Genomic DNA, 22,479 nt, shown 5'->3' with positions numbered 1-22,479 from the left:
GGAGCGGCCCAGGCACCCACGCGGCGGGACACCCCTGCGAGGAGCCGGGGCCACTGTCTGCTCACCGTCTGGGAAGCTGGTGCTCACTCACAGTCGGCAGGCGGCCTCCACCCACCCACCCTGGAGTCCTGGGTGTAACGCGCGCCCCACTCTGGTGTTCCAGGGGAGCAAAGAGCAGCGTGTACTGAGCGCTCGCTCCAGGCTGGCTGTGGGCACGGCCGCCCCGGGTGACAGTGTGCAAGGCCAGGGGCCCTCGGCCTGCAGGGTCACGGTCACCTCCTCGCCCTGTGGCTGAGTCGGGGGCCAAGGCTTGGGTGGGCCGCCGGAGGGGCTGACCCCACTACCCCAGCCCCAGCCCATGCTCCAGACTGGCCTCTTGCTACCCGCGGCACCGGGCGCAGCTGCTCACCCAGCTCTGCTCTCTCCCTCCAGGTGAGTGAGAGAATGTAGAGGCGCGAGCGAGGCGAGCCCTGCCCAGCTGGCACGGACCACCCAGCCCCGGCGGGAGCAGCGCCCTGGGCCGTCCCCTTCTGGCCGCCCAGCCTCACGATGTCCAAGAGGGGGGCCGGTGGCCGGGCCAAGGGGGACAAGGCCGAGCTCGCCGCCCTGCAGGCTGCCAACGAGGAGCTGCGGGCCAAGCTCACTGACATCCAGATCGAGCTGCAGCAGGAGAAGAGCAAGGTGGGTGGCCCCAAGCCCCACGCCTTCCAATCGCCCCTCAACCCCTCAACCCCCTCCCCACCAAGTCCCTCTCCCCCACCCCCACCTCTCCTGGCCGCGGCTCTGCTGACATTCCCGGGCCTGGCAGCTCCCGACAAAAGCCCCTGGGGAAGGCCTGCCGGGTCCTGGAGCCCCCGGGGTTCAGGCTGCTCGGGGCAGGCACACACCTCTGGGGAGTGAGGAGCAGGCAGTGGGGGAGGCTCGGGGCTCAGAGCAGAGGCCCTAGATGGTGGCCCTAAGCCCCAGGGGAGCGGGCTGGGGCCTGATGGCTCCCTGCAGGGCAGAGGAGGGCTTGGTTTCCTCCTGTGGGGTGAGGGTCTCAGCAGCCAAGTGGGCACTGAGAGTCCTGGGGCCTGGCCAGGGCTGCAACCTTGCCTCCCCGGGAAGGGGCTCTTGGCTCGCAGCCCCCAGTGCCTCGCAGGTGCCGGCAGATGGGGCTGGGTCACCCAGGCCGAAAGGTCACCTCCTCCCTTCTGAAGGCAGCTCAGCCCCCACCGGGGCGTCCCTGGTGCATTTGAGGAGGGGCTGTGGCCCTGAGAAGGGTCCCTGGGTGGACCCTGCCCCCCAGCCTCAGCCCAGGGCCAGGAGGGACCAGCTCCTGGTGGGAGGTGTCCTCGCTTGGCCACACCGAGGTGTGCAGGGTGTCCCCGGGTGTCAGAGGTGGGGAGGGGCCTGGGTGGGGGTGACGGACCTTGTGATGAGACTGCATCCTAGAGAGACCGCTGCGCAGGGGACGGCTGAGCCGAGAGGGCCGTGACACCCAGAGGCCCTCCCCACACGGGCGGTTCCCCGAGGCGGTCCCTGGCACCATCGTTAGCGGCAACGGGAACGTTGCTGTGGCTCAGCAGAGGTGCTGAGGCCTGGAATGGCCGTCCTCCTGGGTGTCCGTGTGCCCTCCTTTGTGGGCTGGGCCTCCTTTCGGGGACGGTCCTTTGTGTACGCCCTTTCACAGGCCGGGCTGGGCAGCGTGCCAAATCAGAGCAGGCTCAGAAGTGGGGCCCGAGACCCCGTGGCCACAAGACGGGGAGGCTCCAGAGTTCCTGTCACACCCCCCGGCTCTCAGTGGCCTTGCTCAGGCGCTGGCCGCTGGGGGGTCCCCTGCCCGGATGTGCCCTTGTTAGAGAGGAGGGTGGCCAAGAGGCTCGGCTGGGGAGGTGCAGGGTGGGCCCAGCACCCTGTGGGCGGCTGCACCTCTCCTGGGAGACCCTGCCAGGGGTCCCTGCCACGGAAGACCCTGCCAGGGGGCCCTGCCGTGGAAGACTCTGCAGGGCTGCAGCTTCTCTCTTAGGGCTTTTCATCTCAACCCCCCGCCCCCTCCACCACCAAATGCCAAAGCTTCAGGAAAGTGGACGCCGAGCCTCCAGCCGCGGGGAAGGCCGAGCTGTGCTGGGGCAGCCGAGGGGGGCGTCTGCAGAGGAGGGTGAGGGGCCGATGGAGGTCACCAAGCTCTGGGGTGTGCATCCGCACCCACCGAATTTCCTTCCCTCTCCTGGCACAACCTTTGACCCCTCCTCTCACCCCACCAGGAGCCGTTAGGGAGTGCACGTGTCCTCCTGGGAAAGAGTGTGCAAAGAAGGAAGGATGTGGCGAGAGGGTGACATCTGGGAGAGGGCGGAAAACCGAGGGTGGCTTCTCCCCCAGAGCCTCTGGAAGGTGCCCCAACCCCTGCCCCCTGTCCCCTGCCCCGGGTGGTCATTCTCCCCTCCTGGCCTGGCCAGCTCCACTCTAAGGGCCACCTGGGGGCACTCACACTCTGATCCACCTAGCCAGGGGTTTGGGGTCACTGGTTACCAACCTCCTGGGTACTTAACTTCCAGGTTACTCAACTTCCTTAGTACTTAACTTCCTAGTTACCCAACCTCCTGGGTACTTAACCTCCTGGTTACTCAACTTCCTGAGTACTTAACTTCCTAGCTACCCAACCTCCTGGGTACTTAACCTCCTGGTTATCTCCTGGGGACTTAGCTTCCTGGTTACTCAACTTCCTAGTTACCCAAACTCCTGGGTACTTAACCTCCTGGTTACTCAACTTCCTGAATACTTAACCTCCTGGTTACCCAACCTCCTGGATACTTAGCTCTCTGGTTACTCAATTTCCTGGGTACTTAACTTCCTAGTTACCCAACCTCCTGAGTACTCAACTTCCTGAGTACTTAACTTCCTAGTTACCCAAACTCCTGGGTACTTAACCTCCTGGTTACTCAACTTCCCGAGTACTTAACCTCCTGGTTACCCAACCTTCTGCATACTTAGCTTCCTGGTTACTCAATTTCCTGAGTACTTAACTTCCTAGTTACCCAAGTCCTGAGTACTCAACTTCCTGAGTACTTAACTTCCTAGTTACCCAACCTCCTGGGTACTTAACCTCCTGGTTACTCAACTTCCTGAGTACTTAACCTCCTGGTTACCCAACCTCCTGCATACTTAGCTTCCTGGTTACTCAATTTCCTGAGTACTTAACTTCCTAGTTACCCAAGTCCTGAGTACTCAACTTCCTGAGTACTTAACTTCCTAGTTACCCAACCTCCTGGGTACTTAACCTCCTGGTTACTCAACTTCCTGAGTACTTAACCTCCTGGTTACCCAACCTCCTGGATACTTAGCTCTCTGGTTACTCAATTTCCTGGGTACTTAACTTCCTAGTTACCCAACCTCCTGAGTACTCAACTTCCTGAGTACTTAACTTCCTAGTTACCCAAACTCCTGGGTACTTAACCTCCTGGTTACTCAACTTCCTGAGTACTTAATCTCCTGGTTACCCAACCTCCTGCATACTTAGCTTCCTGGTTACTCAATTTCCTGAGTACTTAACTTCCTAGTTACCCAAGTCCTGAGTACTCAACTTCCTGAGTACTTAACTTCCTAGTTACCCAACCTCCTGGGTACTTAACCTCCTGGTTACTCAACTTCCTGAGTACTTAACCTCCTGGTTACCCAACCTCCTGCATACTTAGCTTCCTGGTTACTCAATTTCCTGAGTACTTAACTTCCTAGTTACCCAAGTCCTGAGTACTCAACTTCCTGAGTACTTAACTTCCTAGTTACCCAACCTCCTGGGTACTTAACCTCCTGGTTACTCAACTTCCTGAGTACTTAACCTCCTGGTTACCCAACCTCCTGGATACTTAGCTCTCTGGTTACTCAATTTCCTGGGTACTTAACTTCCTAGTTACCCAACCTCCTGAGTACTCAACTTCCTGAGTACTTAACTTCCTAGTTACCCAAACTCCTGGGTACTTAACCTCCTGGTTACTCAACTTCCCGAGTACTTAACCTCCTGGTTACCCAACCTCCTGCATACTTAGCTTCCTGGTTACTCAATTTCCTGAGTACTTAACTTCCTAGTTACCCAAGTCCTGAGTACTCAACTTCCTGAGTACTTAACTTCCTAGTTACCCAACCTCCTGTGTACTTAACCTTCTGGTTACTCAACTTCCTGAGTACTTAACCTCCTGGTTACCCAACCTCCTGCATACTTAGCTTCCTGGTTACTCAATTTCCTGAGTACTTAACTTCCTAGTTACCCAAGTCCTGAGTACTCAACTTCCTGAGTACTTAACTTCCTAGTTACCCAACCTCCTGGGTACTTAACCTCCTGGTTACTCAACTTCCTGAGTACTTAACCTTCTGGTTACCCAACCTCTTTACTTAACTTCCTGGCTACTCAATGTCCTAAATTGTTGGCAAACTAAAACCGGGTGCCAAATCCTGCCCACTGCTTATTTTTATATAGCCTGTGAGCTAAGACTGTGTTGTACATTTTTAAATGGTTGGAGAAAAGCAAAAGAAGTGTACTGTTTTGTGATGAGTGAAAATTATATGGAATTCACATTTCGTCGTCGGGGATAACGCTGCAGTAGAGCAGCCTGCCCATTGGCTGTCAGAGGCGGCCCTGCCCGGCGCCTGATGCTCACGGGAAGGGCTCACCGCCCGTCCTCCCCGCTAACCCCTGGCCTGAGTCCCCTCCCCTGAGGAAGAGACGATCACTGTGCCCGTGGTGTGCTGGAGATGAGGAGGGAGAGTTCCGAGGTGCCGGGCACAGGGCCTGGAGTGCCCTGGGTACCAGGTGGCAGTTGTCGTGGTGACGATGCGGCCTCGGAGCACATGTCCTGTGCACAGCAGGGAGCACCTCCACGAGGAGACGTGGCACCAGGGGGGTCTGTGGGCAGGACCAAGGGGGCCAGGGCAATCGACACCAGTGCCCAGCTGTCCCTCGCCTGTCCTGCACCTGGTGCCACGAGGCCCAGAGCCGCTGCCCGGGTGGAGCAGACGGTCGAGGCGGGAGCACCGTGGGCCCGAGGGAGGCCTTCCCAGCGCTGGGTGCCCGGGGCGGGTGGCCGCACAGCAGCTCCTGGCCAGGCTGGCACGAGCCCCGCATGCCCCACCCACACTGCAGAAGAGGCAAACGAGGGGACGACTTCTTCAGAGCCCAGTGGCCACAAAACTATTTGTTTAAAAGGTAAAATATGAGAGCAATTATCTTTTTAATACAACGCAGCACCATGCTTTGCAGATAACTTAGTACTTTTGCCCACATCTCCAGTCTCCCTAATTACAGCAGCCTCATGCATTTTTTATGTTCAGTTTTATCAAAGCGCATCCGTCCACTGCATCCCAAGTGGGGGGTGTGCCGGCTCTTTGCTCATTAGAGAGCCCGTGCCCACCCCGGGAGCAGAGCCTGTGGCCTCTCCTGGTGCCAGGGGAGGGCCTGGGCTGGTGTGGGGGGCCTTCTCATCACTTTTACAGGGTGCATTTATTTATATTTTTAAAGAGATGTTATATCCTCTTGGTACAAAACTATTGCAAAGGCACCATGAGAATCCACCCCTTTCTTCCCCAGCCCCCTCCCTCCTGAGAGCACGGCAGGAGCCCCTCTCTCTTTGTGGGGTGTGAACGACAGCACTCTGCACCCAGGTCTGCAGGACCCCTTAATTGGGGTCCCCTCGATGGGTTCGTGGGGAGCTGGTTCCTTCCATCACACACCATAGTGTCTGTAGCCTGTCAGTGGCCATTGGGACATTTTTGATTTGTGCTAACACATGCAGAGCTGCCACGAATAACCCTGTCTGCACATCTTTGCCTACGTGCACCGGGCTACCAGAAGATAAACCCAGGTGGGGGAATAGCGTTCACAATCCTGACAGGGATTGCACAGGCCTGTTTAGGAAGCAGAGGGCCCTCCCGCCCCCACCTCCCAGCCCCCACCTCCCACCTCCATCCTCCCCGCACTTCCATCATCTCCCTCCCACCCCCACCTCCCACCTCCCCCACCCGGTCACCACTCCCACTGACACCTCCAATTCAGACCCGGACCTCCCAGCCCAGCATCATTTAAAAATTTCTAAATTAAAAATATGTGTGTGTGTGCATGTGCACAATGCGTGTGTGCGTGTTACACAGATAATAAATTGACAGACAGGTACTTACCACCCAGAATTAACAAATTATCATTTGGAATTAAATACATGTGAAGCAGAGCCTTAGGGACGTTGCGCTCTCTGGGTCCCCCCCAGCCGCCGTCGGGGACTGCAGCCCCCCCCTCACCGACCGCAGGCCTGGCTCAGGCTGTCCCCGGCCCCCCGGCCTCGGCCTCATCTCTCGGGGTCGGCGGGAGCAGCGGCTCTTGCCTGTGGGGCCGCTGCGGGAGTGCAGGAGCCCCTCACGGTGCGGGTGCGGCCCCAGGGAGGCGCCTTGGCGGGTGAGCCGGGGGGTGGGGTGCGGGGCCTTGGCTCCCACGTGGGGGCCTGGGGCTCCCTTCCCTCTTCTTGTCCGTGAGTTTCCTTCTCTCCCCACAATTAGGGCAAATAAATGATCCGCATCGGATGTGACCTTTGAGTCTTTCCTGAGAAAGTGCCTCCGCAGCTGTGACTTCAGGCCGCCGCTGAAAGAGCACAGAAAGCCTTAGATAAACCCGCGCGCCCCCGGCCCGGGCTCCGCGCCCTCGAGCCTGACAGCACGAGCAGCCGGTTGTGGGTCTGCAGGAGATTTGCTTAAATACTAGCCACGCCGGGCGTCGAAGGTGCGAATTCAGTTGTGCCTGGCGATGCCAGCCCTCCTCGATCTTTCTGAAACCTTTACTTGACACCTGCTAAAATTCGTATCATTTTTAAGACAACCTGAGGAATTTGTGTAATCAGCCTCAGAGCTGAGGAACTGCACCTTCTCTCAGGTTTTCAAGAATTTTCTGTCCCTGGAGCAGCCCGGGTCCAGGAAGGACCTGGTTGCAGGGTCCTGATGGAGGTGGGGTCCTGGCTCTTCTCCCCAGCCCTGGAGCCCTCGGGGAGCAGTGCAGGCCCCCAGCGGCTCTGCAGCCTGGCCTGACCTCAGAGCTCCCACCGGTCCGGCGGCTGGGCAGGGTCCCCCACCAGCACCTGCACAGGCAGGTCTCCCGAGGGGGGGCGTCCACCACATCCCATGTCAGATCCTCAAGGCTTCGCCGCACCTGCAGATGGGCCCAGTTTCGTGTGGTTCTCCTCGAGTCACAGGAAGATGTCGGGGCTCGTTTGCTAATGAAATCACAGGTCAGGGCTGCCAGCCCAGCGCAGCTGTGGGGCGGGGGCCGGGCGGGAGGGACGGGGCACCCCATTTCTCTGTCATGGGGCTGGCCTGCCATGCTTTGGGAAGTGCCCAGCTCTTTATCAGGGATTCGTACCTTATCTAAATTGTCGAGTCCGGCATCCCGTTTTGCAGATTCCCAATTTCCGGGGTAAAGAATATCACTGTCAAGTTCAGAAGGAAGCAAATAAAAAGAGCAGCCACAAGTTCAGCATTTCTGTTTTCCATCCAGTGTGAATTTATCATCGAGGAGTATTTGAATGGATTGAGATTTGACATTAAAGAATAAGACTATTGGGGTGATATCTCTTCTCTCAGGAGATTAAAATGAAATCATCTCTGAAGTAGAGGAAGCATCTTCTAGAAAGCTGGGAGACAGCTTAGCAGTGAGAGAAACAAAGTGAAGGCTCTTAAAGAAACCCCACTAAGTGAACCCCAAATTGCCTTGCAGAAAGTGAGGCCCTGGCTCCTTAAAGTGGAGGAGGGGACAGAAAGGAGCAGCCGGAGCATAAGTCACCCCTGTCCTGCTTCTGTTGGGCCCTGAGAGGTCCCCAGCCCGGGCCCTGAGCAGCCCCCATCTGGTGGCACCCAGCCTGGACTCCAGGGCAGCCCACAGCCCAGCCGTGTCCCCCAACTCATCAGCCCACCTAAGGAATAGACAAGGAATGAATGTAAGGAGCAGAGAGCATTCACACCAGACACAAACCTGTGTTTCCTGAAGCACCGGGAAGTCTTAGGAGATCCTGACTCTAATTGGGAACCCGGGACCCAAGCTGAGATGGAGACCCCGTCCTGGAAGTCCGGGACCCCCTCCCCGGCCACAGAGCGCTCCCTCAGGGGACACATTGGGGTGCCTGTGGGCCAGCCACGGCCCTGCTCCCCTACTCATGCACGCGTGGAACAAGGAAATGGGTGACTGGGCCAGCTGACGGGAAAGCAAGGAGGCGTGACGCACAGTGGAGGGACACTTCAGCCAGATGACCAGGGAGGGTGGCCTTGGAACTGAGACCCAGCTGGCAAAATAAGATCAGGGGGTAGGGGGTTCTGGGCAGGGCTAGTGTGGACACCCAGGGCAGGAAGGACCCTGGGGCCTGGAAAATGGGAAGAAGGGAGTGTGACTGCCCCCCCTGGAAGGGGGAGATGGCACGAGAGGCCTCCTGGGAGGTCAGAGGGTGGTGGGGAGAGGGGTTAACGTGTTATCATCTGGAGCGGGTCACTTGGAGAGCTAAAGGGGCATGTTAGTGACGCTGGGCAAACAGACAACTGGTTGACCCAGGGGCCCTGTCAAGGTGCTGGGATCATATCCCCACGTGACGAGGGGCTCTGGCTGTGAGCTGCAGCGCACTGTGGTCTGATTCATAGTTTAAAATGATTCTGGCTCCTGTGGGAGGGCCCGAGGGCAGCAGGGAGGCCAGGCGGGGGGCGCTGGCTCGGGCTGCAGTGCCTCGGGGAGGCTGGGAGGTGGGCAGCCCAGGCACGGGGTCCGTGTGGGGGCAGAGCAGGCAGAACCTGCTGGCAGGCCAGTGTGGCGGGTGAGGTGGGGGCTGCAGGCAAGGCCCCCCGGTCTGGCCTGCGCAGCGGACGGCAGTGCTGCTCTCTACTGAGCTGGGAAGCCTGGGAAGAGGTCGGGATTGGGGTGGGGCGGGGAAACCAAGAGCTCGGGTTTGTAGAGTCGCCTTGGAGATGCGGATCGGACCCCTGCGAGGTGGTCACATGGGTGGCTGAAGGGCCCAAGGGCTTGGGGGGTGGAGGTGCAGGTGCAGATGGGGATGAAGGGGACCCAGGCCAGGCCCTGGGGCTCCTCAGTTACTTGGTGGTAAAGCGAGGAGGAGCCAGCCAGTGAGCTGGCACAAGTGCAGTGCTCCCTAGAGATGGAACCTTCCTCAGGGCGGGGGCACCCTGGCCTCGTGGCCCCACGGCCCCATCCTCAGGGCCTCCTTTGCATGACGTTCACAGCCTCCCGGACTTCAGTGCTCCTGGGAATTTGGGCTCATTGGTGAAAGTGTAATTTTTCTTGTGTACTGCGGTCGCAGTTGATTCGTCTGGGGGAGGGTGGCGGCCGGTTGCTAAATCCTAGGCTCCCAGGATTGCTCCGAGGGTACCGGCGGCGGGGGCTCTTTCCCGGAGGCGAGGGTGAGGCGGGGGACTTGGCCAGGTCCCCGGCGGGAGGCGTGCAAGTATGGAGGGCGGCGAGAAAGGAACAGGCGGGACACGTTTCTTTTAGGATGATGAAAACCAAGAGAGTTTATTAGGGGAGAGTACAAGCTTATATTGGGCCGTTTAGAGGGCGGGGTAGCTGTAGGGGTTAAAGGCTTGGATTGGTTCTGAGAGGGCGCGGAGGTTGATTGAAAAGGGGCGAGAGTTGCTCCCGTAACGGTGTCCGGCAACAATGTATGCGCACCGGTGGTGATGGGAGTTGCGCTGGCAACGGGGAGTGTCCGGGCAAGATAAGGGGGTGGGGAAAAGGCGGTTCCCTCCGGCAAGCCTCCCCTAACATTGGTATTTTGGGTGAGGAAATGGGGCCTGCCTCCGGCCTCACTTTCCCAGGCCCGGGGGGCTGTAGAGGGCGCACTCACCCGTACCCACTACCCTCCCCAGGGGTGGATCCGGTCCCCCAGCCCAGGCCCGCCAAGTTAAAGCGTGTAATCAGTGTCCCGCAGTGTACTTTCTATTTTTGAAATAATTTCAAATTTACAGAACAGTTGCAAAAATATTAGAAAAGCCCTACAGAGACCTCCAGTATACCCCCCAGCCAGGTCCCCAGACCCATCAACTCTTGTCCCATTTGCAGTATATTCTTCCTGTCTCTCTGTATCTGTCTATCTGTCTATCTATTCTATCATCCATCTGTCTATCTCTTTATGAATCCATTTTCTGAACACTAGAGGTTGTACACATCACACTCCTTGAACACTTTTACTGCCGTGTAATTTCCTGAGAAGGAGGACATGCACTTTCGTCACCACCTTACGTAGAGTTAGGAAGCCGACAGTCCATTTTCCAATTTTGTCGTATGTCCCAGTGGTGTCCTTTGGGCCTTTCTCCTCCATCCCTGGGTCCCATCCAGGATCGTGATTGCATTTAGTTGCTGTGGTCCCTTTAGCCCCTCCCTGTCTCCTTTGAAACTGGGGGAACATATACACAACGTGAGTGTCCCCATCCCAGCCCCTCCCGTGCGCACAGCTGAGTGGGTGACTCACTCCCAGGGCCGTGCTGCCCGCACACCAGAACTTCCCCGTCACCCCGAGCAGACACCCTGCACCCCGTACGCGTTAACTCCCCACTCCCCTCCCCTCCCAGTAACCAGTGGGCTACTGTCCGTCTCTGAATTTGCATATTCTAGCTATTTCACACAGAGGGACTAATACAATATCTGACCCTTTGTGTCTGACTTATTTCACTCAACACGATGTCTTCCAAGTTCATCTATGTAGTGGCGTGTACCAGGACTCCATTCCTTTTTAAGGCTGAATAATATCCCATTGTGTGGATAGACCACATTTTGTTTATCCGTTCATCGGTTGATGGACACTTGGGTTGCTTCCACCTTTTGGCAATCGTGAATAATGCTGCTTGAACATTAGTGTATAAATATCCACCCAACTCCCTGCTTTCAGTTCTTTTGGGTTATATACCTAGAAGGGGGTCACTGGATCATATGGTAATTCCATGTTTAGCTTTCTGAGGAACAAAAGGCCACTCTCTAATCTGGGCACCACCTCAAGAACTGCCCCCCCCTTGCCGTCCCCCTCCCCCTTATTCCAGGTCTCCTATGTGTCACACTTGTCCGCGCCCAGCCCACCCTCAGAGACTGCCACCATGGCTAAAATTACTTAACTAGTTCCTCTCCGGGGGGCTCTTTCTCCAACTGGTCAAGGTACACCTCCGGATGTGGCTGTTGGCACAGTCCCACCTCCTGCTGGACATGTAAGAGAGCTTTACTTTGAAGAAACTGAGCGACCCAACCCTGACCGTGTGGGAGATGTGGCGGGGCCCTGGTCTTTCCCCTCGTCGAGCTTACACACCCTTCGCTCCTCGCCGCTCCAGGGCTGGTTGTCTTCTGGGCCGGTAGCTGTCAGGAGGAAGCAGTCCTTTCTCTGACTCATTATTTTGCTCACTTGCCCTCTTTCCTTCAGTGTTTTTCTCTACAAAGTCCCAGGTGGCTCTCTTTTCCCAGAGACTTATATTGGTGTCTTGAATTAAAAAGAAAAAGGTCTCTTGCTTTTCCCCTGGAGGACCATTTGCCTGTTTTCGTGGGTAACTTAATGTCTTGGTGCCTGCGGGAGTGGGAAAAATATTTCCCACAAGGAGTTTGGAAATACTTGGGATTTGGAGATTTGGAGGTAATTCTCGTTATCCATCCCCACGCCTCTCCAGGGACCAAAGCCGGCGGCTCAGCTCCCCCCGGGACACCAGCGCCTCCCCACTGCCAAGCTCGGAACCCCTCTCCCCTCTCCGTCTTTCCCTTCCACCCCCTGGGTCTTTGCATGATTCTCTGCTCCTCACAGCGAAACAAAGCGCTTTGTGTTTCTCTGTCAGGAGCACCCGCCCTGCTCGGCTTTGGAAGACAGTGGCTTTCACACCTGTGTTCTTAGACGTCTCACGGGAAAAATCGCATTTCTCCTGGTGACCAGGACGCTTGCACACACAGACCGAAAGCAACTGTCAGTTGACTTCATGACCCGCAAATGGTCTTGACCTGCTCTAGGGAATTGAACTTCTGCCTCCGAGGAGCCCTTCTTGGCTAAAGATTATTTACAAGCCAAAGATCCTAAGGTATCTGTGGAGTTTATGTGCCCCCCCCAGGAGAGCTGATCCCAGAACGTCCCAGCAGTCCCCCCGGGGGCAGATTCTCCGCTGCGATCTGCCTCCCAGCAGCGTCTTCCTGGGGACCCGGGTCCCGCCAGACCCGGCCATCTCGGGCTCCTGGCCCCGGACCCGTGCCCTGAACCCCCGGCAGCTCCCCGGTGGCCGGGAATCGGTTCCTCTCAGTCCCGTCGAGCTGACACTCGCTCAGGGGAAGGCTGGAGAGAATTCTCTCCTTGTGGCCGCCGTGGCCCTGGCTGGCCCTCTGGGGTGGCCCAGGAGCCTTCCCCACGGACCCAGCTCGTCTGTGCAGCCTTGGGCAGAGCAGCCGGAGGGAGGGTGCGATGGGCAGGCTGAGACCCCCGTGGGGTCCTCCCCACCCCGCCAACCTCACAGCACTTGGAGCAAGACAACGGCTCTGCAGTTCTCACCTGGAAGAAGCCATCTGGAGGCGAGGGCCCGTCACCGCCGAGGACCCGCCCGTGATTTGGGAGGTTTGGCACATTGGCCCGACCCGGGCACCTGGATTCCGATGCCCTCTCTCTGGCCCCGGGGCCTTCCCACAGCGTCTTCAAATGGACGCTTGGCCCTCGTTGGGTTTCCTCCGTCAGCCACGCCTGGGAAGGGGCACTCACCCCTGGCCGGACGCCTGGGGAGTTTTTTTCCACACTGAGTAGACTGTTTTCTTATTAAATAACATGTCCGTTGGCTAATTTCCATCGAATGGTTTCGATGTTTCAGACACTTTTTAGGAAGGTGTCCGTGGAAATCAAAACCAACCCTCTGCCTGCCGGGGGTTCGGACCTCGTGTAGCCTGGCTGGGCGGCCGTGCTCCGGGGGCTCAGTGCTGCCCTGGAACTGCACGTTGCCCTCCAGTCCCCTCACGCGCAGTCAGGGCTGCTTGGAAACAGAGAGGGCACTCACCAGCTCCAACGCGGCACGTGGCCGGGCGCCGTGTGTCCCAGCTCAGCGTTTATTCTGTCTGTGCAAAGCTGGTCTCCGAGGGTGACCCCAAACTCGGCAGCAGTCATTGATGGAGGGTAGCGCAGGGTATTATTCTGGAAATAAGACGAGAGAGGAAAGTATCCTTTCTGGTAGAAAAGTGGCTTCACTAAAAGTCACTCATGAGCCAAGAAGTCTCTCAGGGGTATTACTTTGTTCATTTAATTTGAAATTCTATAAGCCTTTAAGCTGTCTTGAGGGCTCAGAAGTCTTGTCAGCTGCCATCTGAGAGCCGTAAATGTTTTGTGGTGTTATAAGTGGATATTGCTGTTTCCCTCCATAACTGAGGGTTGAACTGAGGTGGTGACAGGTGGAGCTCTCGGAGCTCAGCCCGCACGTGGCAGGGGCAGCCCTTACCCTGGGCTGACGCAGACACCCCCACCCCCACGGTGCCCACCAGGCCGGGCACTCACCGAGCCTGTGGCTGCTCATTAGAAGAGAGATTCTGCAATTTAAAAGATAACTGCACAATCTCCACTTCTAGAACAAAGTTTTGATTCAGATACTATGTGTGAACGAAGCAGCCAGTTGCATTTCTGCTGTGTGTCGGTTTAGTGGGTGGGAGACCCTGCGTCACCTGGCCTGCCAGTCAGGGTTTGCTCCTTTTCTCCAGCCCGGGTGGTTCTCGTGTCCTCGTCGCTCTCAGCTATGACCTGAGCTGGACCAAGTCCAGAGGCTGACTTTTCACACACTCATGGCAGCCAAGCGGGAAAACACACTTATGTACTTGAAAAGAATCTGGTATTTCAAGAAAGCATCAGGAGTCAGCTTGGGGACGGAAGGCAGAGCTGTCTTGAATGTCCCCACTTTGCCCTGTGGTGGGGAGACAGTGGCCTGGAGCTTCTGACCGTCCCTGGGCAGCCCTTCTGGGAGCCACCATCCCCCAGTCCCTCGGTGGCTGCAAGATGTGCTCAAGGACGCTCTGTGGACCAGTCACCTGCAGTCGGTCGAGGAGAGAGACGAGGGGCCGGGGGTTCAGGCCACAGAGCAGCAATCACGCACACCCCACTCTGGGCGGCCGCCAGAGGATCTCCAGGACTCCGAGTCCCTTTGCAAAAGGAGCACGGGGCAGCTTTGTAACAACGTGCCAAGGAAGTTGTTCCCCAAAAGAAGCGCATTGCTTGTTGGCTTTGCTGTGTGGTTTGTCTGTGTTTATATGGACATTAAGGAAGGCCCAGAACTGCTGCCCTCACGTGCCGGCTCCCAGAGACCCTCCACCTGCCAGAGTTCACGCCTCAACCTTTGCCAACCTGCCCCCTTCTCCTTCCTGCGTGCATCACCGTCCTCCCGTCCCCTCAGTCCTCCCGTCCCCCCTTCAGCCTCCTCTCTCCTCTCCCGCCTGCTCAGGCCTTGCAGGGAACCAGCCTGCTCATTGCTCAGCCTGCAGCTGCCAGCAGGGTCTGTGTGACGGAGACGGCCCTGAACTGCCAGGACAGAGACCTGCCGCCCACAGCTCCCTCCTTCGCCCAGCTGCCTTCTCTGTGCAGCGCCCTGTCCCACCTGCGCCCCCAGGAACCCCCCGACCCTTCGCTGAGCTGCGAGAGGCGCCTTGCCCTGGGCTCCCGGTGCGCGTGGTAGATCCCACCGCCCTGGGCCCCCACTGCCTTTGGCATCTGGAACATCTGCGTAAGGCATCTGCACTCGACCCTCACTGTCCAGGGGGCGAAGGCCCCGTCTGCTCGTCCGTGATCGTACCCCAACCCCATCCAACACCAGGACGGAAAATATGCGGATAAATTGTTTGCCGTCCGGATGCGTAATCGTGAAAGCTGTGAGATGGGCTCTCCCCACCCTGTCCCAAAGAGCCGTAGCTCAGCGTGGGAAGGTACGGGGAGCACTGCCAGCAGCTGGGGGTGCAGCCGCCCGCGCTCTCTCAATCTCTCCCTCTTTCTCTCTCTCTCTCTCTCCACCAAAACTTGACTGTGAAGGCCCCTTTGCTCCCACAGCAGGTGCAGTGGGCAGGTCTCTGCCTCACAGTTGTGCCCACTTTGGGGCAGCTCATCCTGCATGTGTTTATCACAGTCAGGCCACTGCTGTTTGGACATGTAGGTTTTTCCCAATTATTTCATCGTGTTTTTTCTTTACTTGTAGAGTTTCAAAAATTTTTAAGTAATGAAACTGATTTTTCTTTTCTTTTATGGATTCCACCTTCCAAGATGTGATTCGAAAACTCTCCTCAATGTTTAAATTGATTTCCCTCTAATGGATATTTATGTCCAGCTAGATAGATGTATCTATATGTACATTTGCATTTAAATCTTTAATCCATGTGGTGTAAACCCCAATGTAATTCAGAAGATCTTATGTAGAAGACCAGCAAGTTTTTCCAAGCCCGTTTGCAGTACCATCACCCCTTCCTCCCCTTATCTGGAAACCACTTTTACCCACCAGGATTCATATGGAAAAGGTGCAATGATAACAAGAATGTAAAGCTGAGAGGATTTATGATGCGGGGTCAATGCCAGAGGAAGGGCAGAGAGAACGAGGAGATGGTGGCCGGGTCGGCGAGGGTGAGAAGCAGCCGTGCGGGCGGGGCAGGGGCTGGGGCTCCTGAGGCGGGACCACCGGGCTGGGTTGGGAGCCCTCGGCGAGTGGCACTTGGGTCAGTGCTGCCGCTGCAGAGTGAGGGCCGTGGCCGCTGCGGAGGCACCACCCGAGGCTGGGGACGGGGAAAGCTCGTTCTGCCGGCTGACGAGGCCAGGGCCATCTGGGAACGGGGGCTGTGGGAGCCAGACCCCCAGAAACACAGTGTTGAGCCCAGAAGGGGAGCGTGGGGGCTGGGGACAAGCAGGCACTTGCCTGCCGCTGCCTTCGTCTCGCCCTGCGGGGGTCTGACGGTGGACGTGGTGCTCTGACCCATCTGCCTCCAGCTTGTCTGGGAGCCGGTTTAGGGTGGGAGCGGTACGGCCCGTTTTCATACCTGTTTACAGACCTCCCCACCCTACGTCTGCTTTAGGACCTGTGGGTGACTCTTGCCCACATATCCTCCCAGACTAGAATTTCCTGCTCAGAGTCCACCTGGAGTTGACTTGCTTTGCAGGGATTAGGAGAACGTGCTGACATCTTTGCAGCACCCAGACCCCCTTGTCCCACTGCCCAGAGACCCCTCCTCGTCCTGCTCCAGGTTTTCCCACACCTGTCAAAGCCCCCCTCCCCTCGGAGGGTCTGTGCCAGTTAAAACAGTTGCACGAGGGCTTTCAGGTCTGCCCGTGCCAGCCTGGCTCTCGGCCCCTCTCTGCTCCTGGGCCGGGCGTGCACAAGGCCTGTCCGAGGTGGCCTTTAAGTAAACGTCCCATCTGGGGTCTCCTTCCACCTTGCCCTTCCCCCAGGACCCCCTTCTGCCTGCCGCCTCCTGGCTGGGGCCCCACACCGAAAGATGGGCCAATGATGAAGGAGCAGCCGGGGGTCCCGCAGCCACAGGGCATTTAACTGTCACCAGTTCCTCTTTCTTTGGAGGCTCCTGTTCATTTCTTTCCATCCACAGCGTGTGAGCTCCACAGACGCACAGTGAAGCCAGGCTGCACTGCTGTGCCTTCGGAGCCATCCACAAACCTTGCGTTTTGATAATACAGGTGCTTTCCTATATTTATCTTAATCTTACAATCCCTCCGGTCAATGAGTTTTCATGAACTGAAGTTGACCCCCAAAGTCAGGCCCCCCTTTGGGTCTTCTTTCTTCCTCCAGATAACTTCTGGATCCGGCACAGGTCTGGCAGGGGCACTCGGTGGGCGTGTGGCGGGTATGTGGCCGAGGGGAAGCCCGAGGCTGTCCCGGGAGGTGGGCGACTGGGGACCGAGAGTGGCCAGAGCCATGGGGCTCCGGCCCGAGACAGCAGGACCGTCGTGCCGTCCACACGGCACCCCTGGAGGCTCCCCCCACCGCTCGCCGTGTCCTTCTCCACCACCTGCACCCTCGGGACCACCGCCTCGGCTCGGGCACGGACGGTGTAGCTGCTTCTCTCCCTTGTTCTCGCCGCCTCTGCTTCGCCCCAAGTCCAAGCTCCTCTTCTCAGTCCTTCCGGCACACTTCCCGCCTCTCCTGACCCGAACGGCCCCCGGGACGTCACGAGCGGGTCACTGGGGGGTCTGCGCTGGCTCCCGAGAGTGACAGCGACATTTCAGGAGTTCGCGGAGGGGGCCGTGAACCCGCTGGTGGCCTGGAATCTGCCACGGTGGGGAATCGGGGGACCGGCCATGTGGGCCCGCCCCTTCACCAGAACGACCCGGGTGCCAGGTCCACGCGGGGCCTCTCGCCCGGGGCTCACCCCCATGCCCACCCCCCAGAGACGTCTGAGAAGCCACAGACCCTGTCTCACATTTTACAGGCAGCATTTGTCACCGTAAGTTTAAAAATGAAATTTCCAGTGAATAGTACAGGCATTTTAATATAAACTTGTTACAGAGCCCATTTTATTATATCTAAGGGAATCTGAATTCCATCACAGTTTCACACCCACCTCACTCCTAAAAAAATACTCAAATGAGCCTTTCTTTCCCCAGCCCGATATTTTCCAAGTTTCCTTCTCATTTATCAATCTGTCTCTCCCTCGTCTGCCCCCACCCCGAGCTTTATCTTGGGCTTCTTTCTGGGTTTTTCACTCTGTGAACTGAAACCATCCATGGCCTCATCCTCAGGGTGGGGCCCAGTGGTCCGAATTCTGAACACTGGCGTTGCCTGGGATTCCGGTGAAGTCGGCTGGACGGGGGGACGGGGGGAGCGTGTGGGGTTGGCGAACCCACAGGGGCCCGTCCTGCTGCCTCGGGCGAGTCGCTCAGCCTTGCGGCCCCCGGCCCCTCCGCTCGCCCTGCCCCCGCGCTGGACCCCGGCCCCTCGGCCTCACGGCACCTCCCTGCCTCCATCTGCCCTGACCCACGTCTCTCGACCCAGCTCCCCAGCCCCCGGCCCAGGGCTCCCGGCCCTTCCCCGCCACGCTCGGAGTGTCCCGCGTGTCCCAGGCCTGGCGTCCCTGTGTGCTCTGCGGCGGGCGGCCATGGCCAGTGCTGGCACATGGGCGCCACTGCAGGAGGAGGAGGGAGAAGCTGCCCGTGAAGCAAGAAACCGTGTGCTGCGGAGGGTGGGCTCACGGGGGCTCGGCCTGAGGGTGTGGGCCCCGGGGTCTGTCGGTCAGGCCTGGGAACTCGGGCCCCTGCGTGCCCGGGGCCAGGGTCTGCACCCCAGTGGGCCTGCTGGTGTGTCCGTCCATCCGTCTGTCTTCATGGCATGGCAGGTGGGGCAGGTTGCCTTTCAGCCCAGATATCTTCAAGGAGACAGGAATTTGGGGAGCTCCTCAATGAAACTCTCGGCAGGGGCAGTGAGGGTGCAGCTGGCAGGGAGCTTGGGCTCAGCGGCCCCCAGGGAGCCCCAGGGACGCGAGAGCAGGTCAGGTGCTGAGGCTCAGAGGCGTCGGGGAGGGAGGCCTGCGAGCCAGCGCTCTGTGCGCGGCCGTCTCCTGGGGACCCGTGGGCCCTGCTCGTCCCTCAGCGTCCATTCAGCTGCCCGCTTCCCTTCCTTTCCAGCTCCCAGCGACCCTGGTGGGTGGCGAGGATGGCGCGGTGCTCCTGGGGGCCGTGGGGACAGCCAGGGAGGAAAGGCGGGCGCTGGGGGTTCCTCTGATCTCTAGCCAGGCCTTTCATGAAAGTCTTTGGCGGAGACTTTGTCGCTGCCCGAGCCCGGGCCCTGCCCTGAGAAGGCGTCACACTGACGCTAAACCCCACCAGCCTTGGCCTGCTCTGCTTGAGTCCCTTTATCCTCATCTCCCCTCTCCTCTGAAAGTGACCTTCTCCACGTGACATCATGTTTCTGTTCTCTGCTAATCCCACAGACGGTTCATTTTGCTGCCTTTCATTGTGACCTATTAGGAGGAAAGGGGCCGCGGGGTCTGCCCAGGGGCAGGGGTCAGTCCCGGCCCGGCTGTGTCCCGGCGGCGGCACCCACTTCACCCCTCGGGTCGTTCCCATGAACTCTTCCAGGAAAGTCTGGATCCCCGCCATTCTTTCATTCCATAAATATTTTTTGAGCACCCACTACGTGCTGGATTGTGAATGTGTGATCACTTAATCCACAGCACTGACAGCATTGTTTTAAGCATCTAGATGAAAACAAAACATTTGGTCAAAAAAAAACCAAAACAAAACCCTCAGCTTCTCTAAAAACCTAGAAACTCAACATCATCTGCACAGAAAGTGTAGCTGCCGAGATTTGTTTCCCCAGTTGTGCCCAGAATGTCACAGCACGTAAGCGCAAATCCCCTAGTATGTGGGTGAGGAAACGAGGTCTGAGGGGGTGAGCGGAAGCTGCAGGGGCCCCCGAGCAGGGTGGGCAGCACCCGGCCCCTGCCCCCATGGGTGTGTCCAAGGGGTGGGCTCCGTCTCTCCCAGGCGGATTCATCGGGAGGGGCCTGGGCCGTACGTCCCTGTGGCACGACCCGCATCTGTGGGCTGACGAACGATCTTAATTTCCAGGTTGACGATGTCTCGTGAGTTCTCTGGAATTTCTGTGGAGCATCATCAGCAATTGGTGGTTCTCCACTGATAAGGCTGGATTTCAGTGTTTTTTAAATAATAAGCTTTATTTTTAGAGCTGTTTTAGGTTTATGGTTTTCTCAGGGATGGTCAGAAATGAGGAAACCTTATTAAAGGCACCAGTTTTCGAGGTTTGAGCCGAGTCCAGGGTTCCATTTTCATTAGGTGTTTTGAGGGGAAATTCTGGAATGGAAGATAGTGCCCAAGTTTAAAGAAAGAGAAAATAGACCCCTCTCCCGCGCTCCCCCCAGGTTTCTCCGTGTGTGGGCGCAGGCTCACAGCGCGGGCCTCTGTCGTCTGTTCCAGGTGAGCCGGGTGGAGCGGGAGAAGAACCAGGAGCTCAGGCAGGTCCGCGAGCACGAGCAGCACAGGAGCGCGGTGCTGCTCACGGAGCTGAAGAGTAAGCTGCACGAGGAGAAGATGAAGGAGCTGCAGGCCGTGCGGGAGGCGCTGCTGCGGCAGCACGAGGCCGAGCTGCTGCGCGTCATCAAGATCAAGGACAACGAGAACCAGCGGCTGCAGGCCCTGCTCGGCGCCGTGCGCGACGGGACACCCGACAAGGTCAAGACCGTGCTCTTCTCCGAGGCCAAGGAGGAGGCCAAGAAAGGCTTCGAGGTGGAGAAGATCAAGATGCAGCAGGAGATCTCCGAGCTCAAGGGCGCCAAGAAGCAGGTGGAGGAGGCCCTGACCCTGGTCATCCAGGCCGACAAGGTCAAGGCGGCCGAGATTCGGAGCGTCTATCACCTCCACCAGGAGGAGATCTCCCGGATCAAGAGGGAGTGCGAGCGGGAGATCCGCAGGCTGGTATGTGGGCGCGGGTGCGGCTGGCGGCGCGGGCAGGGCTCGGGCAGAGCGCGGGCACCTCTGTGGCTTCGCTGTTGGGCCTTGTTTCCCCTGCACAGCTCGCCTCACGCCTGTTTCGGGGACGCTAGAGAGGCGAGACTGTAAAAACAGCAGGGTGACACTCAGAACACGTAACCGAGGCAGGGCGGGCGGAACCCTCACCCTCCACCCCGGCTCGGCCAACACCACGGCCACCTCCCCTTTCTAGTTTGGGCTACAAGACACCTACAAGTTAGCATCTCCCCCAAGAGCGTTTAGGAAAACCTTCCCACTACTTAGAGGCCCAGGTTAAGTTTAAAGCCAAGAAGGGGTTAATGCTTTATAGACAGGATTCCGCAGCGTCTGCTGAACTCGGAGGGTCCAGAAGACCCCGGGGTGGCGGCCTGGGCCCTGAGCCGATGTTTCCCGAGCCTGTGTGCTCTCTGGGAAACATTCCTCAGGCTGGACATTTTTGTAGGTCAAAACGGTCAGATGTTGGCAGCTTCATCTGGGGCATCTCAGTGGTTCCAAAGACCCAGGTGACCCCGGGAGGCTCCGGGACAGTCCGTGTTCCCGAAGGACAGCTGTTAGGAAGTTGAGAGCGTATTCCGGGATTGGGGTGATGGTGCTGAGTCTCCTGTCCCTGGAGAGTGGCTTCCTCCGTAACCTCGGGGAGTGGAGCTCGGCCTGGCATCCCCGGAGGCGCAGCTGTGCCCCGCCCCGTGCTTTATCAGAGTCGGGCTCACCTTGCCACTGGCACCCTCGGGAGCCCTGGGCACGGCGCGCCCCCCATGGATGCACCATCTCTGCAGCTGCACAGCCGTGCTCCTGGGGCAGGCCACACCTCCCCTCCTTCCCCGGGGACCTGGTTCCCAAAGCCAGCCCAGTGCCCGGAAGGCGCGAGCTGAGAGTCGTGACTCTACCGTGTGCCCACGCTGGAGGCCCCCCAACGTTCCTAACCTGGATGCCCCCCTTCTCCTGAGAATTCCCTGTTCCAACCTCCCCCATGCAACTCTCCATCCCTTCCTGAGCCTGGTGTTAGCCTCGCCCTAGCAACCTGAAGATCCGGTCTGGGATCCCACTGGTCAGGACTGGCTGAACTCCCCATGTGGCGGAACGTGCAGGGAGGGCAGGAGGGCGGCTGTTGGGCCGTTCTGGGAACGAAGGAAAGGGCCGTCAGCCCTCCGGCCTCGTTTCATGTGACCCTCTCCTGTGTCTTCATAGATGTCATGTTGGTAAGAGGGGAATGTAACCTTGTTTTCTTAACTAAAGGCTTGGAAAACACAGCAGTTCTCTCCCATCTCCCACTCTACCTGGTTGGAGCCCCCAGAGACAGCCATGTAATTACGACTCGTCTAGCTGCTTCCTCTGGATTTTATTACAGATTCTTAAACACATGCTTGAACATCTATTTCTCGAGTCTTCAGTTCTAGCCAGGCCTCGTCTCTACCACAGGAGGCTCCTCTCAGGCCCCCTCGCGGCCCCCTGACCCCCTACTCCCTGTGATTACACCAGATCTCAACAGGAAAGGGGGTGCATGGCACACAAGTCACAGAGGGGCCTTGGAAGAAGGGGCCGTTCACCAAGGGGTGGGCACACACAAGGAAGCCCCTGGGATGCTGAGGGGCAGCTAGAACCAGCCCTGGGGGCCGGGGTGGGGGACTGGGCCTGAAGGGAAGGGAGATGCAAGTGCTGTGGCCCCGGGACAGGAGCTCAGCGGGGAGCCCAGGGCAGAGCCCCACCTCTCGCTCCTCCCACACCCCAAGGATCCCCAAGCCCCCGTTGGCCCAACTCAACCAGAACCGGGAAGCGGGAGCTCAGACACCGTCCTTGGAGGTGGCCTCCTGGCTCAGACCAGCGGGAAGGGTGGCGTGTACCCAGGAGGCCCCAAACAAAACGCCTGGTGGAACACTTGGGACGTCCTCTTGGGACGGGGGTATTTACTGCTCGCCCTCTTGTTGCCAGAAGCACGTAGTTCACGAGACCCCCGCGGCCTCCCGAGACTCCACTGCCTTTCCTCACACCTTTCATCTTTCCCTGGGGTTAATTTTTC

At 58.3% G+C, this 22,479-nt stretch overlaps 1 protein-coding gene across 17 annotated transcripts in view; it reads left to right on the top strand.

Annotated features, from left to right (window-relative positions):
- JAKMIP3 (Janus kinase and microtubule interacting protein 3) overlaps positions 1-22,479 on the top strand; it is a 122,586-nt gene that overhangs the window by 39,219 nt on the left and 60,888 nt on the right. For 16 of the 17 annotated variants that reach the window (XM_037804855.1, XM_037804854.1, XM_037804867.1 and 13 more), the window contains exons 2-3: positions 433-681; positions 19,911-20,408. In XM_037804855.1, the coding sequence (XP_037660783.1) occupies positions 550-681; positions 19,911-20,408 (630 nt within the window). In that variant the 5' untranslated portion in view covers positions 433-549. Of the gene's footprint in view, positions 1-432; positions 682-6,672; positions 6,740-19,910; positions 20,409-22,479 lie in introns of those variants that run through there. The other variant, XM_037804868.1, reaches the window with a different exon arrangement.

The sequence above is a fragment of the Choloepus didactylus genome, chromosome 15, assembly GCF_015220235.1.
Source record: "Choloepus didactylus isolate mChoDid1 chromosome 15, mChoDid1.pri, whole genome shotgun sequence".
NCBI classification, from domain to species: Eukaryota; Metazoa; Chordata; class Mammalia; order Pilosa; family Megalonychidae; genus Choloepus; species Choloepus didactylus.
Note: the sequence above shows the minus strand (reverse complement) of the source record. Positions and strands in the feature narration are given on the sequence as shown.